Source organism: Astyanax mexicanus, chromosome 20 (assembly GCF_023375975.1).
Source record: "Astyanax mexicanus isolate ESR-SI-001 chromosome 20, AstMex3_surface, whole genome shotgun sequence".
NCBI lineage: Eukaryota > Metazoa > Chordata > Actinopteri > Characiformes > Acestrorhamphidae > Astyanax > Astyanax mexicanus.
Window position 1 is genome coordinate 17201797 of NC_064427.1, and position 12529 is coordinate 17214325.

Consider the following 12529-nt stretch of genomic DNA (forward strand, 5'->3'; position numbering starts at 1 on the left):
AAGAAATAAATGTACATATAGTTTATGCAATAATATATATATAATTATATAAGCAGGGTGGTTTAGTGTAGGGTGGGGCTCTGGTTTCTCAGGGTGTGGCAGTTGTGTACATATTTAGCAGATAATCCAACACATTCTGGAATCTCTCCTAAATATAGTCTGATCAAATCTTCCTCTGTTATTAATCTGAGCGATGGGATGGTGGATGTGATGTTCTGTAGGAACTGGAGTCTGAGCTGGGTGTATTTAGAGCAGGAGGAGAGGAAGTGCTGCTCGGTTTCTACCTGTCCGGAGCTGCAGTGATCACACACTCGCTCTGCTCTGGGTCTCCAGTGTTTCCTCTGTCTCCCGCTCTCTATCGCCAGGCTGTGGGCACTGAGTCTGTACATCGTCAGCGTGTGTCTTTCTCTGGGGTTTTTAATTTTAGTCAGGTAATCTGCGAGGGTGTATTCTCTATTTAATGATCTGTAACATTCTAATTTATTAATGGAGGAAATTTCATGAAGCCAGTGATTAATATAGTCTGATTGCTGTGTTTTGTGGATGGTTTGGAGGTGTGTGTGTTTGAGGGTGTAGCAGGTGGTGGTGTGAAGGTGGTGGTGGTGTTTAATGTGTGTGAGAGGGTCTGTTTCTGGGTGTGTGCAGGTATTGAGGTATGCTGTGTGGTGGTATGAGTCTGGGTGGGATTGGGACAGGTGAGAGTGGAATTTTAAAGCTCTGGTTATGATGGATAGGGAGAGAGGAAACTGGCCGAGCTCTGCTCTGCACGCCAGGTTCACCGTGCTGTGATGGACTTTTAAAATTTCTTTGCAGAATTCCAGGTGAAATTTTTCTATTGGATTCGTGTCCCATGATGCGTGTCCTTGATAAATTTTATCTATTTTATCTATCTCTTTCAATCTCTTTCTTTAACTACCACTCTTTCTCTCTATCTTTACTTATCTCTCTCTTTCTCTCTCTCTATCTCTTTCAATCTCTCTCTTTAGCTACCACTCTCTTTATCTATCTCTCTCACTCATCTCTCTACTTCTCTCTTTCTTTCTTTCTTTCTTTCTTTCTTTCTTTCTCAACCCTTTTAACCCTTTTTTGCCCCTGTATATCTCTCTTCTGTTCCTCCTTCTGCCACTCTCTTTACCTTTTACTCTCTCTCTCTCTCTCTCTCTCTGACCCTCTGTCTTTATCTGTGTCCTCATCTTTTACTGCTTTACTGATTGCACTTTTAGCAGGTCCTTCTGTTTCCTTCTGTATATCTCTCTTCCATTCTTTTCTCTACCTTTATTTCCCTCCCTCTACCACTCTCTTTACCTTCCTCTCTCTCATTATCTCTCTATCTCTTTTTCTTTATCTGTGTCCTCATCTTTTACTGCTTTACTGATTGTACTTTTTGAAGGTCCTTCTGTTAATGCTCCTCTACCATTCTCTCTAACTCTCGCTCTCTCTCTCTTTCTCTTTTCCTCTACCAATATCTTTCATGGTCTCTCTCACTCTATGTCTTTACCTTTCTCTCTCTCTCTTTCTCTACTTCTCTCTATCTCTACCAATTCTTGGTCCCTTTCTCACTCTTCTTTATCTGTGTTCTCATCTCATCCTCCTTTCACTGCTTCACTGATTGTACTTTTTACAGATCCTTCTGTTAATGGAAGCCTCAGTCCTCCTCTCTATCTCACTTTCTTTTTTTTTTCTCTCTCTTTTTCAGTTCTTACCTCTTGCTCTCTCTCCCTCACTTTCTGTTTTTCGTTCAGTTCAGATATTTCACAGATGAACGACCCAAAATGTGTCAGAAGGTTCTGATCAGTTCATTCTGATTGCTTTTTTCCTCAGGATGACAATTTGCTTGTTTTTCTCTTTCTTTTCTGCCTTTCTTTACCTCTATCTCTCTATATCTCAACCTCTCTCTCCTTTTCTCTCTCTACCCCATCTCTTTTTCTCTCAACCATAATTTCTCCCTATATTTCCCCCTCTATACACCTGTATATATACAGCTCTAGAAAAAACTTAAATACCACTTCAGTTTCTTAATCGATTTCTATAAGTTTATATTTGAGTAGAATGAACATTGTTGTTCTATAAACTACAGACAACATTTCTCTCAAATTCCAAATAAAAATATGAAACATATCATCATTTAGAGCATTTATTTGCAGAAAATGAGAAATAAATGGCTGAAGTAACGAAAAAGATGCAGAGCTTTCAAAAAACAAGTTCATATTCATTCATTCTTTTGAGTTGGAATAACGCTGGTTTTTAATCACAGTTTTTTTCATGCATCTTTGCATCATGTTCTCCTCCACCAGTCTTACACACTGCTTTACTCCTGGTGCAAAAATTCAAGCAGTTCAGCTTGGTTTGATGGCTTGAGATCATCTATCCTACTCTTAATTATATTCCAGAGGTTTTCAATTTGGTTAAATAAAAAAAACTGGGTTTCTCAGTTTTTTTATCTCCTTCCCTCTTTCTTTCTTTCTTTCTTTCTTTCTTTTCTTCTTTATATACAGTATCTCTGCACATCTCTCTCTATCACACACACACACACACACCTCTGATTTATTGTATCTCCCATCCTCCCAAAATCAAATCTCACCCTTTCACTCATTCCGGTCAATATTTAACCCTTACAGCCACACCGCTGTCTCACACCATGACAGAGTGCTGTAATAACTCTATATAAATTATTAATCACTGACAGATCATTGAGACAGTGTGCGTTTGTAGGTAGAAGAGGTGATACATCATTATATTTTGGACTGGATGAGCATAAATAGAATGAAATACACAGCTTAGTACTTAAATAAACATATAATTATGTACATCCATTAATTAATGAGGTAAAGCAACAATAACTCACAATCACGACTTCTAGGGGCTTATTTTAAGCATTTTACACATGTTTCTACCCATTATCTACTGTATATAAACAGGCTTCAGGTTTATTTGTGCTCTCTAAGCGTTAATGTAATCAGTCACAGTTGGGTTTTACCTCGAAATCAGCGTCTCCAGGCAGAACGAAGCTCCACTACTGTATCTACTGTAAACACACAAGCTGTACAAGCTACAAATCACAGTCATTAATGTAGCGGGAAAACAGCGCGTACAGCAAAACATCCACAATAATTACTCCTAAGGGTTCATTTAATTACTCACAATTTAGCTCATCCTACAAATCAGCATCTCCAAGCAGATAAAAGACTCTATACTGTGTCTACTGTGAGGAAACAGGCTGTAATGAGCATTAATGTAGTAATAATATAGTTTTCACAGCATTGAAATACCAAAATCTTACTGTAGAAGAGGTGATATTTCATTATATTTAGGACTGGATGACAATAAATAGAACTAACTACACAGCTAAGTACTTAAATAAACATGCAATCATGTACATCAATTAATTAATGAGGTAAAACCACAATAACTCACGATCAACAAATCGACTTCTAGGAGCTTATTTTATACAGTTTATACATGTTTCTATTCAGTACCTGCTATAAATAAACAGGTGTCAGGTTTATTTGCGTTCTCTACTGTAAGGAAACAGGCTGTAATGGGCATTAATGTAGTAATAGTCACAACGTTATGCTGTATAAATGCACTATAACACTTTTTTTCTGTAGTTTTTAAAGCATTGTTACTGCATAATTACCAAATTCTTGGTAATTTACTTAAATACTTAAATTAATGAAGTAAAACAACAATAACTCACGATCACAACTTGTTGGAGCTTATTTTAAGCACTAAAGACTCCACTTCCCAGAATGCACCTGCGCCTAACCTTCTGGACATGCCTGATTACGTAACACTTCAGTGTTCTAACTCGCCAGCATTCTAATTATTTTCACCTAGTCCTTCTAGTATAAATAGCCCCCTGTTTCAGATCCAAGTTGCCCTGTACTGAATATATTTACACAGCTCTTTTACCTGCATTTTCCTTTGCTTTTGTCATTTTGTTATCAACCCTGTTTTTCTTTATACTTGACCACTCTTTTTTTTGACCAGCCCTTCGTTGTTTCTTAGCTTTCTTGTTGGTGACCTGTTTTTGTATTTTGACTATTCTTTTACCTTGCCCTTCTTTGCATTTTATGGAGATTTCCTGTGTATGATCTATTTGACTGCACACTTTAGTATGTTGTTTCTCTTTGCTGCCTTTTTGTTACTGACCTTACCTGTCCCTGACCATTCGTATACTGTAGATTAAGCTTTTTATTTAATAAACTGAGATCTTCATGTATTTAGCCTGTGTTTGGCCTCTATGACAATATGTGTGCCCAGGTATATCATTATTGCTAACTAGTTTATCTTATCTTAATAAATATATATATATTTATAATAGTATTATATAAATACGTATAATTATTAAAATACTATTTCCTCATATTTGTAAATACTTTGGCGCATTTCTTTTTTACCTAATTAAACGATGCAGACTTAAATAGCCAGCCTTTCCCTAGCAGAACCCCTGAGCTAAGTGGTCTCTGCTGTATACTGAATAAAGAAATGAGCTCCTGTGCTTTTAGTATTCACGCTGGATATCTGAGGCACGCTGCATAATCCCTCATGGCACTAATTAATAAGGATGTTTATGGGTAATCAAATATTTGGTTAACCAGCGCAGCAGGTGGCAGTGTTCCAGTATTCATATCAAAGCGTTGGGTGGGTTTCCTCAAAGGAAGTTGAAGAAGTGAGCTGATGTTGCTGAGAGCCCCTGTGTGACATTTAATAAAGCTTTTGTTTTACATTCGTCATATTTCACTTTATTATTTCCATAAATAGCTGAACTCAAACACAGGCATGTGCGCCACCACCTGCAGGAAAAGTGTGTTTTATGCATAAAAAAGAAAAACAGAGCAGCACAGAGAGAATCAGAGAAATCAAGAACAAACCACTAAAATTACCCAATCACAAAACAGGATATTCTAGAGAAAAACTATATATATGCATTTTTTGATTAATGTATTTAAATAAAAAAGGTTTTATTTCTTTTCCATGTCTATTTTATTATTTTCTTTCTTCCTTTCTTCTTTCTTTTCAGACTCCCATCTTTCCTTCTGGGTTTAATTACAATTTTCTTTTCTTTTTAAGGCACTTCCGTCCATATTTCCTTCCTTAGTTTAAACTTTCTTCTGGACTTCCTGACATCTTTCCCTCCTTCCTTCCCTCCTTCTTTCCCCACTTCCTTCTTTTTTCCCATAATTACTTAAATTCGGACATCCCATCTCATTCACCCTCCTTTGCATTAAGACTTCCATTTTCTTGGAATGTTTTTTCCTTCTAAACACACTTCCTTTTCTCAAAATTCCTTCCTTCCTTCCTTCCTTCCTTCCTTCATTCTGAAAGTACTTTCTTCATGTTGGCTCACCCTTCCTTCCATCTAGAATCCCTTGCTTCCTTCTGTTCATTCCTCCCCCTTTCCTTCTTTCTGGAATCCCTTCCTTTAATATATCCTGCTTCCTTCCTTCCTTCCTTCTGGTATTATTTTCTTTCCTTTTAAAATATCTTCCTTCCTTCTGGTATTATTTCCTTCCTTCCTTCCTTCCTTCCTTCCTTCCTTCCTTCCTTCCATCTAGAATTCCTTCCTCCATCCTTCTTTATGGAATTCCATCCTTTAATATTGTGTGCTTTCTTCCTTCCTGCTTTCTGGAATTCCTTCCTTCCTTCCTTCTGGTATTATTTCCTTCCTTATGAAATTCCTTCCTTCCTTCCTTTGTTCCCTTCTTTCTTACAGATTGTTACAATACACACATTTTTTAGTTCTTAAATTTTTCAGATAATTAGATTACAGATAATTTGTCTGTTGTATGATATATGACTCTAGTCTATTTTATCGTATATATAAAAGAGCAAATTAATGACTGAAGGAATAAAAATGTGATTGACTCTGCACAGCTTCTTCTTTTATTATTATTATTTTTTTATTATATGTTTTACTGTATTGAAAGAGGTTAAACCCATCCATCTTTGGGTGCTCTGGATTGGTCAGAATTAAAAACCGCTGTATTTTAGGGTCATAAAGATGTCAGTCCTCCTGTGTCGTCCCCTCTTTAACCCTGCCGTGTCCTCACCGTGTCCCCTTTTATCTCCCCAGCTCAGATCCAGTACCAGCCCCCCCTCCCGCTGGAGCGCCAGCGCCTCACGCAGTGCATGCCCGTGGGTCACATGACCAAGTTCATCATTACTTATCCCTCCGTGAGTGCTGCACTTTATTCCCTCCATTCTTCCACCTCCCTCACTCTCATCCTGTCTGTCCTCTTTTCCCCTGTTTCTCTCTGCTCATCCTCCGATACTCTCATCTCCATTTCACTTTCATCTGTCCTCCTCTCCTCCCTCTTTTTCCTCCACTGCCCTTCTTTCATCCACACTCCTCCATCCAGCCGGGCTTTCGCTCGGTGTGCCGCCGCTGTCCCCGAGCGCCGGAGCCCAAATATCATTTTATAAAGCTCACTGTCTGCTGTGTAGCGCATTCACTCACTCGCTCACCGCCGGCTTTACTGAGTATATATGACTTATATATTTAACAGCAGTGAGACTCTATACCCACATGCCATTTATCCTGTTTATAAGACTTTAGATTATACAGAAATTTAGATTATCCAGATTAATTACCTTTTAATCACCTCTTATTTTCACTTACATGCATGTCTCCAATCGATCAAATTCCCTCCTTTCTTTCTTCTGTAATTCCTTCCTTCTGGACTTCCTTTCTTCTTTCAAGAATGGCTTGCTTCCTTCCTTCCTTGTAGACTTTCTTCTATTCTTATGGATGTCCTTCCTTTATGATGGAATTCCTTCCTTCCTTCTGATATTCCTTCCTTCTGGACTTTCTCCTTTCATTCTTTCTAGAATTCCTTCCTTCCTTCTGGAATTCTTTTGTTTCTTCCTTCTAAAATTCCTTCCTGCCCTTCATCTGAAATTATTTCCTTCCTTCTGAAATTCCTTCCTTCTGGAATTATTTTGTTTCTTCCTTCATTCTGGAATTCCTTCCTTCCTTCCAGCTGGAAATATTTCTTTCCTTCTGGAGTTTCTTCCTTCTTTCTGAAATTCCTTCCTTCCTTCCATTTGGAAGTATTTCCTTCTCTCCTTCCTCCCTTTCACAGAAACCAGATTATTTCACTTGCATGCATGACTCCACACTTTTACACCAAGATGCACAACAGGCAGTTGTGCTTTATCATTTAATATAAACATGTTTGAGTTGGAGCAGCAGACATGTTGAATTGCTATGGTGACATGGTTCTTGTTTCAAACAGATATAAACAGATAAATCTAATATTATTTAGATTTTCTAAAATCATTGTAATTACTGTGATATTTTACAGTGACAGCTTGGACTTAAGCTTATACTTTACCTCTTTATTATTAGTTTAACTATAAGAACAATATGAGATTAATATTCATTTCCTTCTTCTGGAAATCTTTCAGCAGATTTTTCAGATTAATCACCTTTTTTTTCTTGCATGCATACCTCCACTGTTTCAAAGCAAGCTACGCAACAGGGTGGGAAAAAGTCTGCAAAAATTAGCATTTTTAGTAAGAGTTGCAGACATGTTGATTTGTTGCTCTGATTCAAACAGATACATTTAGATTTTCCTGTGATATTTTACGATGACAGGGTAAATTAAACTTAACCATTTTAAGCTGAGTATGGTAAAAATATAAGATTAATAATAATTATTTTCCTTTTGGAATTCCATCCTTCCTTATGGGATTCCTTCCATCTAAAATTTCTTCCTTTCTTGTGGGATTCCTTCCTTCCTTCTAAAATTCCTTCCTTCCTTCTGGACTTCATTTTTTCCTTTAGGAATTGATTCCTTCTTTCCTTTTGGACTTCCTTTTTTCTTTCTTTTTTTCTGGAATCATTTCTGACCTTCCTTCCTTCCTACCTTTTGGAATTATGTCTTCCATCCTTCCCTTCCACAGACATCTGATTATGCACCTTATAATCACCGTTTTAGTTTTACTTGTATGCATTTCTCCAAGTCAAGTCAAGTCAAGTCAAGAGGCTTTTATTGTCATTACATCTGAGTACAGGTACACAGTGTGATGAAATTACGTTCCTCCGGAACCATGGTGCAACATAGAACAACAAGCAATAGACAACATAAAGTGCAGGAGTGACGACAGTGCAACATAAAATTATAAAATGATAACACTAAATAACAATAAATACAATAAATACAAAAGACGAGACAATTTAAAGACAGGACAGTGCAGTACCGATACGGTATAATAAAGTGTATAGTGGGGATAAGGTGCAGAGATGTGTGACATACTGTAACATATAGAACATATATAATCACAGCAGTTACTGAGGTAGAGTTTATAGTTTTTAAGAGTGCAGCAAATAAAGTCATGTCAGCCTCTGTGTGCTGACTGGGTGTGTGTGGGTGAAGTTCAGTTCTTTGTGAGTGTAAAGGGGGGGGGGGGGTGTACATTTTAGTTTTGTTTAAAGGGGGGGGTGTACAGTTTAGTTTTGTGCGAGTGTGTTGGGTGAGTGGTGGGTGGGGTGGGGGTTCAGTTCTGTCTCTGTGCATTGAGAAGTCTGACTGCCTGGTGGATGAAGCTGTTGCAGAGTCTAGTAGTGGAGGCTCGGATGCTCCTGTATCTTCTGCCGGACGGCATCAGAGCGAAGAGTCCGTGTGAGGGATGGGTGGGGTCTTCCACAATGCTGGTGGCTTTGCGGATGCAGTGTGTGGTGTAGATATCGGTGATGGAGGGAAGAGAGACTCCGATGATCTTCTCAGCTGTCCTCACTATCCGCTGTAGGGTCTTGCGGTCTGAGGTGTTGCAGTTCCCAAACCAGACGGTAAAGCAGGTGCTCAGGATGCTTTCTACAGTGCCTCTGTAGAACATGGTGAGGATGGGGGGTGGGAGATGTGCTTTCCTCAGTCTCTGCAGGAAGTAGAGGCGCTGCTGGGCTTTCTTGGTTATGGAGCTGGTGTTGAGGGACCAGGTGAGGTTCTCTGCAATGTGAACACCGAGGAACTTGGTGTTATCCACAATTTCCACAGCAGAGCCGTTGATGTTCAGCGGGTGGTGGACACCTGGAGCTCTCCTGAAGTCAACAACCATCTCCTTGGTTTTATCCACGTTAAGAGATAGGTTGTTGGTTCTGCACCAGTCCGTCAGCCACTGCACCTCCTCTCTGTATGCTGACTCGTCGTTCTTGCTGATGAGGCCAACTACAGTTGTGTCATCAGCGAACTTGATGATGTGGTTTGAGCTGTACTTTGCAGTACAGTCATGAGTCAGCAGAGTGAACAGCAGTGGTTAAGTTAAATTTAATGGACATTAAATTCAGTGTTAGTTGAATGTCAGTTGAGCAGCAACAAGGCCATGAAGTGGACCATCCAAGTAAAGGGTTACCAAAAAATATAATCAGTGTCAATGTATGCATGCATAATCTTCCATGAGACATGACTCAAAATGCATACATTTAAATACATGCGTTTTTTAGCACATTTAAGTGTTTTTCAAACGTTCAGCAATGTAAACTATAAAAACATGGGTTTTACATTGCTTACATACAAGCATGAAGCCGCTGCTCTAGCAGTAATTTAGAGAGTCAGAAACAGTGGTGTTGTGAGCTCCAGAGACTCTGAGCATGCACACGAAGAATGTGCTATGAATAATCATAAATGCATGAAGTTGAACAAGCATGCAGACGTTTATGCAGAGAATGCTGGGATCTCCTCCCTGGTGCTTTTCCAGTAAATATCCAGTCTTTTATTCTGCATGAAGAGTCGTAGGTGCTGTTGTTTGAAAATTATTACAGCGATTCTTGGTCTTGTTTCATGTGTTAAAGTGAAAATATTCTTTGTTATTGAATTAACCTGTACATGTTAAGTCAGTGCTAACTGTATACTTTAATCAGTCATAACAAAGCAACTCTAATCCAAACAACTGGACGTCCAAATCTAATCCAAACCACTGGATGTCTTGATCCAACAAAATCCATAGGATATTGAATTCACTGAATCAGTTCAATCTATTTGTTTTCCAGATCAAATAAAATGTTTTGGATGTCCCAATCTTACTCAATTAACTTCAATCAGCCATAACACCTGATGACCTATCTAATCTAATCTAATCTAATCCAAATTACTGGATGTCCCAGTCTAGTTCAATCTATTGGATGTTTTGATCCATTCAAATCTAATTCATTTCCCCATCTAATCCAATATATTAGACGTCCTAGTCTAATCCAATCCCTTAGATGTACTGATTCATTACAGTCCATTGAATATCCCAATTTGATCTAAATTGTTGGATGTCCCAGTCTAATCTAATCCATTTGATGTACTGATTTATTCTGATCTATTGGATGTCCCAGTCTAATCAAATTCATTGGATGTCTCTGTCTAGTGTAACCCATTGGATGTACCAATTTAATCAATTGGATATCCCAGTCTAATCCAATCAATTGGATCTCCTAGTCTAATCTAATCTATTGCATGTCCCAGTCTACTTTAATCTATTGGATTGCCAAGTCTAATACAATTCATTAGATGTCCTACTCTAATCAAATTAAATTGATGTCCCAGTCTACTTTAATCTATTGGATTTCCCAGTCTAATCCAATCCATTGGATATCCTAGTCTAATCAAATTCATTGGATGTCCTACTCTGATCCAATTCATTGGATGTCTTAGTCTAATCCGATCTATTATATTCATTCCTCTCTATTGGATGTCCCAGTCTAATCCAATCCACTGGATGTCCCAGTCTAATCCAATCTATTGGATGTCCCAGTCTAATTTAATCTATTGGATTTCCCAGTCTAATACAAATTATTGAATGTACTGATTCATTCCGATCTTTTGAATGTTTAATCCAATCCGTTGAATGTCCCAGTTAATTCAATCCATTGGATGTTCTGATCCATTCCAATCTATTGCATGTCCCCATTCAATCCAATCCATTGAATGTCCCACTCTAATACAGTTCATTGGATGTTCCAGTCTAATCCAATCCATTAGATATCTCAATCTAATACAATCCATTAGAAATCCTACTCTAATACAATCCATTTGCTGTACTGATTCATTCCAGTCTATTGGAGGTGCTAGTCTAATCCAATCCCAATCCTAATCCACTGCATGTTCTGATCCATTGGATGTCTCAATCTTATACAATCCAATGGATGTCCCAGTCTAACACAACCCATTGGATATGGTCCAGTGGATGTTTCAGTTCAATCCAGTTTAAAGGCTCTGCTAAAAATGTAAAAATGATTTGAAAACCTCATTTGGAAAAAGCAAAGAATGATCTCAGAAACTAAGAGAGCAGTTTAGATTCTGCAGTGTGAAAATATTTTACAGTAAACATGAGAACCCAGCAGCGTGTCTGTTGGTCAAGTGCTCTGAACTGTTTCTAAGCTGCTCTTCCTCCAGTTTTGTATGTTTACTGTCATTTTTCTCATTTTCCAGTGAAAACCTTTGCTTTTGTACTAATTAACTGCACACCTACATCCTATAATCAGCAGCCTCTGCTTATCTAACAGTGTTTACAGCCTGTTTTAAAGGGTGTTGTTTGACAGGGTGTGTGTTGTGTGGTGTGTTCAGGCTTTCTGGAAGCAGAAGGGCTTTTCCGGGGAGATCGTGTCTCGTCCAGGTGAAGACTGCCCTTTCGCCGTCACCTTCGACGCCTCCACCCCCAGAGGAAGCCCTGCGCTGGTGGGGTTTATCGCTGGGGTGCAGGCCTGCTACTGGAACAGCCGAGAGGTGAGAGAGGGAGAGAGAGAGAGAGAGAAGGTGAAAGAGTGTGAAAGAAGGTGTGTGTGTGTGTGTGTGTGTGTGTGTGTGTGAGAGAGAGAGGAAGAGAGAGAAAAAGAGAGAGAAAACGTGTGAGCTTAACAAAGATATTTATATTTGACTATTTTATATAGTCAATTTATTATATATTATAATATATTATATTAATAATATATTACTATATATTTTTAATGATTGTTCTGTTAATATTTTTGTTGTTGTTTTGCTATATGTTCAGTTATTGACTTTTGTGTTCTTTGGCAACATTGTTTTCAGAGCAGTCATGCTAATAAAGCCATTTAAATTGCAATTGAGCAAAGAAAGAGAATAGCAAAGACACGGAGAGAGAGAGAGAGAGAGAGAGAGAGAGGGACAGAAATAAGGTGATAGAGAGATAATATCAAAAACAGAAAGAGACATAAAGAGAGAAAGAAGTGCAAGAACATAGAAGACGGAAGAAAAGTTGTAATTAAAGAGAGAGAGAGAGAGATACAGAGGTGGGGTGAGAGTGTGTAAGAACGGATATATAGAGAAAAAGTTATTAAAATTAAGAGAGAGAGAGAGAGAGAGAGAGAGAGAGAGCATAGAAAGATGGATGATGGATTGAATGAAGAAATTGAGCAAAGCAAGGAAGTGCAGGAACACAGAAGACAGTAATAAGAAGAAAGAGATATAAAATGTTGGTCATATAGAGAGAGAAAGAGAGAGAAGAGAAGAAAGAAAGAGTGAGAAAGTGAGAAAACATTGGTAAAACAGAGAGAGAGAGAGAGAGAGAGAGAGAGAGAAGG

General features: G+C 38.3%; 1 protein-coding gene across 1 annotated transcript in view; it reads left to right on the forward strand.

Annotated features, from left to right (window-relative positions):
• Positions 1 to 12529, forward strand: part of si:ch211-127i16.2 (probable flavin-containing monoamine oxidase A) — a 129331-nt gene that overhangs the window by 68892 nt on the left and 47910 nt on the right. Inside the window, exons 8-9 of the mRNA XM_022685306.2 lie at positions 6077 to 6177; positions 11553 to 11711. Coding sequence (XP_022541027.2) covers positions 6077 to 6177; positions 11553 to 11711 — 260 coding nt within the window. The remainder of the gene's footprint in view (positions 1 to 6076; positions 6178 to 11552; positions 11712 to 12529) is intronic.